General features: G+C 34.3%; 1 protein-coding gene across 1 annotated transcript; it reads right to left on the reverse strand.

The window, feature by feature from the left end:
• Positions 1-6,372: 6,372 nt before the first annotated feature.
• Positions 6,373-10,564, reverse strand: LOC115709675 (isoamylase 2, chloroplastic). The gene is made up of 2 exons (XM_030637838.2): positions 10,283-10,564; positions 6,373-9,237 (listed from the first exon to the last, which is right to left on the reverse strand). Exon 2 carries the CDS (start codon positions 9,232-9,234, stop codon positions 6,589-6,591), a length of 2,646 nt encoding a protein of 881 aa, XP_030493698.1. The 5' UTR covers positions 9,235-9,237; positions 10,283-10,564; the 3' UTR covers positions 6,373-6,588.
• Positions 10,565-11,808: the final 1,244 nt, after the last annotated feature.

Below are 11,808 nucleotides of genomic sequence, written 5' to 3' on the forward strand. Positions count from 1 at the left end.
GCTTAATATCCAGAGTTATTCAGGTTAGATTTCGGGGACGAAATCCTTTTATGGGGGGAATAGTTGTAAAGACCACTTAGTTTAATTTGGAAATTAGCAGTTAATCACGTTTAATTATGAAAATTATTTATAGCTATTTAAATAATTATTATACTGTTATTATTGAATTCAGAGATGCATTTTTTTATGTCATTTAGTAGTTTCATAATTTTGCATTTCCGGTGCCCGGTATTTTGGAACTCGGTGTTTGGCTCAGTAAAATCACAACTTAGTATGTTAGTAGTTTGGGACGGTTTATTAGACATTGGGAATGTCGGGAATGGCCGGGAATTTAGAATTTCCCAAAATACCCCTTTAGTGTTAGTTATGCTATTTTAGTGAGAAGGGGCAAAATGGTCATTTTGCCCCATTGTTATTTTGTCCTTTAGTGGACTTTATATGGTGAAATTATATGAGTATGTGGCATTTCTTTTGGCTGAAGTAAAGAGTTAAAATAGCATTTTTATTTTCTCATTATTCAAAAATTTCAAAGTTAGAAAATTAGAATTTTTCAAAGCTCTTTCTCTCTCTCTCTTTTCGGCCAAGCTTGGGAGCTGCTAGGGCTGGGTTTCTTTGGTTGATTCTTGTGATTTTCAGCAAGTTCTTAGTAATCTTGTAGAGGTAATCCTTGTCCTAGCTTCCTTTCTTTTAGTTTCTTGATTTTTGGATGAAAAAGAAATGGTTTCCATGCTTATTTTTGAGTTGTTCTTGCTGCTGTATTTTGATGTTGATTTCAGAGGTTTATTTTTGATTTAAAATGTTGATTCAAGCATGTTAGGGCTGGTGATTACTTGATTTTATTAAGTTATGAAATTTTGGCTCAAAACTATGGTTTTCAAAGAAAATTGTTGAAATCTGTTGCTACTGTTTTGTGATGTTTGCTGTAGTTTTCAGAGGTGATTTTATGCATGTCTAAGTAGATTTGAGTTGGTTTGAATGCTTGTTTGTTAGATTTAACCAAGTTTGAGTTTTGAACTCAAATCTTGGAGCTTTAATGGTGGATTTTGATTTTGTGCATGAAGCTTTGTTTTACCACTTGGAAAATGTTTATTAGGGTCTAATTAGCAGGTCTGGAAAGTTTGGTTGAGTTTGGAAACGTTTTGGTTGGAGAATTGATTTTTGTGGGTTTTCTGGGTAAAACCGGCTAACCGGTTTTACACTGCTTGTAAAACCGGTTACCCGGATTTTACAGTAGGGTGAGAAACCGGTTTTCTTCAACTGGTCGTTTCGTGCTAGTTTCAGGTTTTCTGGCAGTTTGTTTCCTGCTAGTTTGGGGTATTTTTGTATCAAGTTACAGTAGGTTAAGTTTGGTTTTAAAACCTGTCCCCGTTGTGATTTAGCGTGTCACTTATCGGTGTTGTGATTTTTACGGTTTAGGAGCCTGTAATCCGCCGCGCAGTTCGTTCTAGTCAGGTTGACCGGCACACCTGAATTCGGAATTGAGGTAAGATTAGTATAACAATATGCATATGAAGATTACATGTTTAGCGTGCATGTAGGAAGCCTGTTAGATTACATTAGATATGTATGTTGGCTTCGAACCATCCAACTGTGTCACGTCGGTACAGGCTGGAGTATGACCAGCAGCCGGAGTATGACCGGTTCGACCGATTAGGCTGATACTTAGGTTGGTGGTTCCGTACTATTTGACGTATCACGTCGGTACAGGCTGGAGTATGACCAGCAGCCGGAGTATGACCGGTTCGACCGATCAGGCTGATACTGTAACATGTCGGTACAGGCTGGAGTATGACCAGCAGCCGGAGTATGACCGGTTCGACCGATTAGGCTGTTACTTGTCAATAGTACCGTCCCTATGAACGTTCAGAACTCAGTACCGTGTTGGACACGGCAGTTAGGGGGACTCAGTATCGTGTTGGACACGGCAGTTAGGGTTATGATCAGGGGTATGGGCGTCTGATCATGACCGGGGTTTTATGTATGAATATTATTATGCTTTTCTTACTGAGTCTGTTGACTCACAGTGCTATGTTTATGTGTAGGTAAGGGCAAGGCTAGAGTTGATGGACCGTGAGCGAGCCGTTGAAGATTGTACATGTCGGGGCGGTTAGGCCTGGAGCGTACGATCATCGGGACAGCGAGGCTATTTTGTAATTAGTCGCTAGGCGACAAGTATTTTGTATAATCAGTAAACTTTTGTAAATGGTTTTGTAATCGGGATCCCGAGTCTTTTGTATAAATATTTTACAAGTTTAATTAATAAGCAAAAATTTTAATTAATCATGTTTTCCATAAACCTCGTTGATTAGCAACGAGCTGCACAGTATGTTTGAAAAATCACGTAATACGCCTATGCTAGTTAGGGTGTTACAGGTAAAGTTTACCGGTATCGGATGTATGGAGTATACATTGGATTGAATTTATATTGAACTTGGATAAGATATCATAAACTTACCGTTATGTCTTTCTAAGTCAATATCACTGGTTGATCTTAGGTCTATGGATCTTAATCCTAATATGGTTAGGTTCAATCTTAGTTTTATTATTTATGTTTTTCAATTTGTTCGTTAAAGTCGACCAATTGGATCTTCTCGTGACATATAGATTAAGGACATGATAATTTAATTGAGTGGGAGCGATAATTATAGATATGGAATCTATAACTTCTATAAGTATTTAGAAGTGAAATGATGATTTCCTTCGAGCTTGGCTGCATAGAGATAAATGATTGAGATCTCATTTTAGTAATTATATTAGTTTACTGAAATATCATTTGTAGGTAGCTAAGTGTTTTAAGGATAAAATACATTGAAGGGTAGAACGGTAAATTTGTCCCTATTCAGTGTAGATCATCTATAGAGGATCTTTGACTATTAGGATTGTAACAATGAATAATCATAACGTATCTATATCTTGGTACATATAGAGCGTTCTATATAATTGAGAGTGCAATTCCAAATCTATAGTGGCGCAAGACAGAATTAATAAGTTAGAGAATTTACTTTGTAAATTCTAGCTCTACTTATTGAAAGCTCAGTTATATAGGCCCATGGTCCCCTCACTAGTTGAGATAATACTGCTTGTAGACTCAGTTAATTGATTTTAATTAATCAATTATAATTCTAAAATTAGACTATGTCTTATTTATGAATTTTCACTAAACAAGGGCTTAATTGTGAAGAAAAGAAATTTTGGAGTTAATTTATTAATTAAGATACTCTGTATGGTGTAATTAATAAATAATATAAATGATAATTTTATTTGATAATTAATTATAATTATTAAATAAATAGTTTTGACATTTATAGGATTGAAATTAGAAATAGGGTATTATTGAAAGAAGAATAAGTGGTTGAAATAAGTGGCAAAATTGCAACTAAAAAGTGGTCCTTTAGTTGCCGACCTTAGTGTGTGATTTTTGCTTAATATTTTATTCTTTTTTAATCCATATAATTCAAACTTAAGCCTTAATTGAAACACTATAAAAGGAACATGATGCTCTCATCTCATCCAACCATTCACTTCAACTTGCCAAATCTAGTTTCTAACTCTGTCAGACAACTAGTAGATGAGAGACACCTTCTATACAGTTTTTGAACCCTCCTTAATTATTCTTCATACAATTTGCCTATAGTAATAGAGTGTCATGCCCACACATAGCAAGTCAAGGACTCAATCATAGTGCGGAAGACGGTGGTAACCAACTGGAAGGAGAGAAAGAGATCTAGGCTCAGATCTTGATGATACTCTGCGACAGAAAGGAACAAGGGTTAGAGATCTAAGCGGAAGGAGTCATATTATTCCGCTGCAATCAATGTAAGGTTTTCTAAACTCTTATGTGTTTAATTTCATTGTTTTAGATATATTCATATTTGGAATCTTAATTCAACATACTTGTTAGTAAATCTAGATACTGATAAAATATTCCCAACACTTATAATTTTCCTATTGTGTAATTTCTACTATAAACTACCAATTCAATCCAAAAGCTAATGGGCTCTTGAGGTTCTAGACCCCTCAAAATGTCACGAGGGATTTGCTATCTTTAAACCAAAGCTAAACGCCAAAAATAAATATATTTTTTTTTATGTATTCTTTTTTTTTTAAACTAATATTTTCTTTTTCTGTATTCACAAAAGAAAAAAAAATATCTTTTCTTTTTATATTCATAAAAGAAATAAAATTATTACTTTTACAGTAAATATATCCACACAGAAATTGTTATATTTTAAATTTAAATTATTTTTAAGAAAAAATAAAAAAAAAATCTACAATACACCCCTTAAAAGAGATGCAATGTACCCCTATCTATTTTGGTATCCAAAATAATTTTTTAGTCAATTTTTTTTCGTGTTTATATACTTTATAGTTATTTAAGACATCCTGCAAAATTTTAAGAAATTTTAAAAAATTTTAACACGGCAAAAACGACATCCAAACAGTGTGTTGCACGTGTGACTATTTTATTTTATACACGTGTGAAATAGACTGTTTGAACACTGTTTTCTATATTGTAAATTATTCTGATTTTTTTAAAATTTGCAAGATATTTTTTTTTTTTACTTTGGGGAGGGGATTTGAACTTAGGACCTTCTCTTTGTGAGGAGAAGTGTGAAATCACTAGGCTATGTGTTATATAAATTAACAATTAACCCAAGATCTATTTGTATATAACATAGAACACAATAATAAGATATAATAATTAGGTATGTGTACCTGATTGATCCATAGCAATTATCTCTGTTTGATCCACAGCAGTTACTTCAATTTGATAGTGCAATACTATCAACTAAGTCTTCCTCCCTAGATCTCTAAATCAGAAGCAGTTTATTTTTATCTGATTATCAAAAGGTATACAATTGTGATGAGACAATATGTATTTATAGAGTTAGGGAGGGGACTTAGCTACAAAACCCTAGTTGGGCTGGGCCTGCTCATCAAAGGCTTCAGTCAACTAGAAAAGCCCACACTTCTGCTTCACCTAGACTTTACTCACAGATGCTAAGCCCATTAACAATTGATCACCAACAACATGGGCTAATACAGCAAAGAACTATCCAATCAACCCAAGTTTTAATAAAACCAATAAAATATAATGTAAGCCCAAATAAAAGTCTAACACTATGCCCATGACCACATTTTGTAGGATATTTTAAATAACTATAACATACACAAATATTAAAAATATTTTTATGTATGTCGAAACAAGTAGAGAGGGTATCAGTGTATCCCTTTTAAATGGATGCATTATAGAAGCACCTAAAACAATATAACTAATTAAAAAAAAATTATCAATTTAATTAGTCACCAAATTTTTAAAATTTTCATAAAATAAAATAGATGCATTTAGCGATTCTTGGTTTTCTTAAGGAGAAAATGAAGAAGAAAATTTTTAATTGAGAGAGTCGATTTCTGTCAAAAGCTGGAAAGGAAGTCTTAATAAAATCTGTGGCTCAAGCGCTCTCGAGCTATGCTATGAGTGTTTTCTTGTTAACAAAAGAAATTTGTTCTGAGCTCGAAGGTATGATGTCTAAATTTTGGTGAAAGTCCCAATCCAATTCTTCTAGCAGAGGTGTTAGCTGGTTTAGTTGGAATCGATTGTGTCGCCACAAGAATGTTGGAGGGCTTGGCTTTCGTGATCTTCAGGATTATAATCTTTCTTTCTTAGCAAAGCAAGGCTGGAGGTTGCTGACAAGTGGAAACTCTCTTGTGAGCAGGATTTATCAAGCTAGATATTATCCTAATGAAAGCTTTTTATCAGCTACATTAGGAAAAAATCCAAGCTTCCTTTGGCGTAGTATTTTCGAAGCTCAAGATTTGGTTCGGTCTGGGGCTAGACAATTGATTGGGAATGGTCACAATATTAGTATCTTGAGAGACCCGTGGCTTCCGGACTCAAGCAATCCGTATGTTACCACTAACCATAACTAGTCAACAGCTGTAAATATACAAATTTATATCAAATGTAATCTTTTCATTAAACTTATCAAAAGACAATCTTGGCATTAAAAATCTTTTTGATTAGTTTGATTGGCAATAAAATTAATGATTAGTATTATTTGCTTCTTCTGTATATGAATCGAATAACATCATTTCAAAGAGTGAAGCACCACTCTCATTTTTTTGATAGAAAATATACAATACCAATAATTGGAGAATTCTGATTTTCATGAAGAGGATTGAGAGGCAAAACAAAAAATTAAGATAATTAAAGTATATTTATGGTTATAATAATTAGTCTTCTTAAAAATTGATTTAAATTCGTAAGATTTAGACTTATGAGTAGAGTGGTAGATAGTCCACATTTGCATTTGTTTTCAAGATGGTAAATTGGGATAACCCAATCCAAACTATACATAGCAAAGTAGCACATCCATAATTCATTGTTTATTGATAAAATAAAACAATAATCTCACTTAAAAAGGAAGTGATGAACTTTATTGATTTACAAAACAGAGATTTGAACAAACTGCTATGTACTCGAATACTCTACTGCACTTTCACGCTTATTTCTATAGTATAATTTACAAGAAAATGATCAAACTTGGATAGCAATAAGATCTAAGTGTACTGAATACTCATCTTCCACTACTTGCTTATGGCTTCAAAAAGGGTGCAGCTGAAGGACTTCATTTCATAAGTAAATAATCCTGCCTTCTGCATAATGACAGGCTCACCATCTGTTGAGAAAAACCCTGGGAATGGAAGAGCCGTGTCAACCAATCTTTGCCATACTATTCCTTCAGCTAGCGTGGGTAGAAAAACCAACTCTGAATGGTCAGCAGCATTGAAGGCTACAAATAAATCACCCTTTGAAGAAGAAGAAGAAGAAGATGTTTGGTTCTTCACTTTTTCTTCATCAACTTTCAAACTCATGGCAAGGAATTTGCAGGTTGGTTCTTCCCATTTTGGCGGAGACTGGTCACTTCCATGCCATTCAATATTTTCTTCTTTCAAGAACTTCCTCTTCTGAAGAAGGTCACTTCTCCGGTGCCTCAATGAGCTCAGAAAAGAGATAAACTGTGTAACTTGACAGCCAAAATCTGTTTTCAATGCATTCCAGTCAAATGATTTTCTATCACTATAGGCAATAGAACCGCCAGCGGTTTGTCCACACTCATCTCCCATATTAAGAACAGGAACACCTAAAGAAACATACAGGATAAGAAGGAAATTGCGGATTTGTTTAAGCCGAGTTTCAAGGACAAGCGTATTGGTTGTAGGACCTTCTTCCCCACAATTCCAACTTAACTCTGAAGCTAACTCATCATCACTGAAGCTGACAAGGTCGACAAGATGAAGTCCAGAATTTCTAGTAACAAAATTGAAAGAGAATGCTGGACCCCGCCCTTTTGAAAAAATGTCCCCACTCCCACAAAGTCTTGTGGCAAGGCTGCTAAGGAGTTCTTCACCTCGCAGAAAGTTCCTAACATCATAACAGAATCTCATGTTCATTTCTGCCCACCTCTTCCAATGAGGAAAAGGTGTTGTTTCTCTTTCCACCATACCACGGGGTTCCCAGCAGTCTGCTATGATCTTGGTCTTTGAGAGTAGAGGATCAAAAGCAATTGCTTCAACCAAAGGAGGGCGGGATAAGTGCTCTCCACGAGACCCTTGCAATAGAGAAGAAGCATTTATGAAACAAAAACCATCAATATGATACTCTGTCACCCACTGGCGAAGACTGTCCAATATAATTTGTTGCACAATAGGAAAATTACAGTTTAAAGAAGTTAATGGTTCCCGATCCTCCAACCCATTCAAATAATAGGATGAATCATCAATTCCTTGAAGCGCTCCATTATCAGTAGTATGAGTGAAAACTACTTCCAGTAGTACCTCAATTCCATTGGCATGCAATTTCTTAACCATCTCCTTCATCGAATTTATCGCAGATATAGTGTCACCAGTAGGTCCAAAAATATTCATAGGTGAAAAGAAATGACAAGGAAAATATGGCCCCCTTTTCTCGTCAAATGGGAAAATAGGTTCTAATAAAACTGCATTTACACCCAGATCTTTAAAATGCCCCAACTTTTTAGTCAAACCAGAAAAGGTACCTGCTATGTTGTGAAGTAGCTGACTAGACTTGTGATCAGTAAAACGCTTCACATTTAATCGATACACCATTAGTTTCTCCAATGGTAAGTTTGGATGCATATCATCAGTCCAGTCAAAACCAGGTTCCTTGGACAACTGTCCAAGATACTGTGGCCCAGTTCTATGATCACCAGAAGCAGAACTCATAATGATCTTGGCATATGGGTCCAAAATTATGTGTGAAGATTCCAACATATCTTTCCTTCCCTCTAGATGTGTCCCCTTCAGTCGATAACCATAGCTCACAAAACTATGAGCATTATTGAATGAAGCATGCCAAACATCACCTGATCGATTGACATATGGGTCTAGATCAAGCTCCAAAGCAGGAATATCAGACTTAGTGTCATCATAGAAGCACAAAACCACACTTTCTGCATTTCTGGAAAAAATGGCAAAATTCATGGAACCATCATGCAAAAAGGAGAGACCCAAAGGACTTGGGTAGCCTGAATCAAAACCAAGGGGAACACAAAACTTTGTCTTCCTATGACTTCTTATTTCTAAGTCTCTTGAATCATTACCAATTGAAGATCTCAAAAGAAAAGAGAGATAGCAGGGGATATTCTCAGCCTCAAATTCCATCTCTACAACAAACCTGCCAAAAGAAGTCTTGGAAAATGGAGTTTCAATAGCTCTTTCATCAGGGGCCGAAGTATTAAATTCTATAGGCATGAAATTGGATGAATCACCTCTAAATATTCCCCAATATAGAATCAAGGTATCATCACTATTAGACAGTTGTAAGGATGAAACTTCAATCCGCACAGCACAATTAACACTTTTCTTTTTGACAATAACTTTCACCAGCCCATCAACTTCTGCCCTGAAGAGATAAGTTGATGCCTTATCTAGTTCTTCAGCTTCAGTCTTTGTTGAAAATCTTTGCTTAAATGGAATAGACATCCGTGATGTAGCATTTACTTCCAAATTAGTATTCCTCGAGAAATGATTTCTAAAATTTGGTATGCTTTGCCCATAAAATAGAACTTTTTCTCCATCCATTTTTACAAAGGTGTTCATAACTGTGTCCCTACATAATATAACACTGGCATTTTGCAGCTTAGATGATTTAGGAGCTCCACAGTTCACACAACCATAATATATTGTAGCTGATGGGAAAAGACTTGCCATTGGCTGTAAGAAAACAAAAAAAAGAAAAAATGGTCAAATTTTGCAAATCTCCATGCTTGAACAATTTAAGATGTTGTATTAATTAATCATTGCATTTATAAAAATTAGGACAAAAATTTCCTAGTATATACTATAGAATAATGCAGCTGAGACAGAGATGCTTTATGTAAAATTATGATTGCAAGTGACAATCAAGCAACAATGTACTAATCCCAGAAATCATTATGATCCCAAACATTTTTGGAAAAATTGATGAACAATAATAATCAATACTTGGTTATTTAACATATATCTTACCTAAACAATAAATGCCTATCTAACATAATTTCTTGTGGCTTAACAGAATAATTACATAAATTCAGTTAGTTTTAACAAAAACATACTAACAATAATGCTGAAGAGATGCAAATAATAATTAATATTTACTTTTTACACAACCCATTCATGCCCCCAAATATATATGGCTTGTAACTATAATCCACTGAAATATAACACTTAACATTGTGTCCTTCTGTTATACTCTGTTTCATTTTACAATTAAAATTGTGACATGGCAGTACACGTCAAAATTAATCGATAAATTGAATGGATTTTAATACCCCTTGCTATTTTAAGGTAAATTAATTTATAAAATAAAAATTAAATTATTTTTTCACTTCAAAATCTATAGCCACAAACAATCTCAAACTCCTCTCTCTTCAACCTTTAGCCATGGCCACAACAATTACACTCTTTTAATTTTGACTCTCTTTTTCCCATCAACCAAACAGTCCTCCTTTTTCCCATTTAAATCAAAACAAAGAAAGAAAGGAAAAAAAAAAAAAGAATGATTAAGCTCTTTGCCCTAAAGACCAATTAGAATTTAGGGATTCCCAAAAAACAGAAAAGCGCTACCAGAGAGAGAGCACAAACACAGATTCATACAAATTATTCATAAGAAAATTTCGATTTCAATATCATAAACAACAACTAATTTTTGGATGCCATGTCTATACAAGAAACAATGACAATAATTTCTCATATTACACTTTTGAAACAAGAAAAATACCAGATCTATAGGTGAGAAGTCGATGTTCCAGGCACAACAACGACGCACATTCGACGACGACGGTGATAGGCCTTAGAGTTTGGACGCACGAACGTCATCGATTTCACCTCCTCTGCGTCTCATTCTCTCCCTGAAACTCTCAAACTATGAATCTTTCTCTGTCTCAAACTATGTTTCTCTTTCCATCTCAAATTTTAAATCTTTTTCTCCAACTCTCACTTATAGACTTACTCTTCAATCTTATCTCTGCTCCCTCCTGTCACGTGGGTCTATCTTTTTTCTTATTCTTTTCTTATTTTGGTTAATACAAGATAATAAAATATTATTAATTTTTGGGTTTTTCATTTTTACACTTTAATTTATTTAAAAGATATAATTAAGAAATTTTTACATGAAAAATCCTTTTTAGACACTTTATTACAAAATTACCATCACACGCCTATTACTACATTTCTACTTACAAAGTTATTTTTATTACACATTTACCACTTACTCATCATACCATGCATACACGTGTGCTCTCCCCATGCATCATCAATCAAATCATACTCTCTTCCCTCTCTTTTTTCATTTTGTTTTCATTTCATTTTCGATTCTTCATTTCTGTTCTCTAAGTTCATTTGAATTCAAGTAACCTCCATTAACCACCCATAATTTATCACGTTTTTCCCTCTTCTTTTTGGTTCATCCACGAATTTTCAACTTCCTCTTAGCCCACGATTTAGCAACTGTTTTTCCCTCTCTGTTTCAGTTTTTTTCAATCTTATTTATAGGATGGCAATCACTCGTTCATCTTCATCCCCTTCTCCAGTTCTCAAACAGAAATCAAAAATGGGCAAGAAATCTTTGGCCAACAAATCCAAGGGTAAACGCCCAATCATTGATGATTTTGATTCTGATTTTGAAGCTCCAATGCCCAAGCGTGTGAGACCCCATTCTTTGAAGAAAACGAAGCTGAACTTGGAGGAGCACACGGTTCCAGAAATTTCTGGGAAAAAATTTCAAAAATCTATTACACATGCTGAAGATCGGACTCAGGTTGGTTTTTAGTTTTATTTTCGTTTCCCCCTTTCTTTCATTTATGCTTTACCCAGATTTTGGCGTTTTCATGTTCATTATGATTTGTGTAATTTTAGGGTTTCATTTGCGCATTTTGTTTCATGTTTTTAAATTTTTTAGTTATTTATTGTTGGTTTTGATCATTTCATTTTGATTAAGTGCAGGTGTTGTTCTTTAATTTGGTTTTGTTTTCTTTATTTTCGGTGTTTTTGTGCTTACAGGTTATGTGTTTTGTTTTCGTTTTTGGTGTTTTCAATCAGTCGTCGGTAGTTTCTTTTCAGTTTTTTAATAGTTTGTTACTGGTATGTTTTGATGTGTTTTCGATTTTCATTAGGTTTAGTTGTTTGCTGTTATATATTAGATTTCAAAACGATTTTCAACTCTTTGCTCTATATTTTTCTATAGTTGTATATGTTTTGTAGTTTGTTTGTTGTTTTAATATAGTTTTATTGTTCTTTTTATACTGC

Source organism: Cannabis sativa, chromosome 9 (assembly GCF_029168945.1).
Source record: "Cannabis sativa cultivar Pink pepper isolate KNU-18-1 chromosome 9, ASM2916894v1, whole genome shotgun sequence".
Lineage (NCBI taxonomy): Eukaryota > Viridiplantae > Streptophyta > Magnoliopsida > Rosales > Cannabaceae > Cannabis > Cannabis sativa.

Coding starts and splice junctions, on each gene's coding strand:
- LOC115709675 (XM_030637838.2), bottom strand. CDS start 9,234: ATGGCAAGTCTTTTCCCATCAGCTACAATATATTATGGTTGTGTGAAC.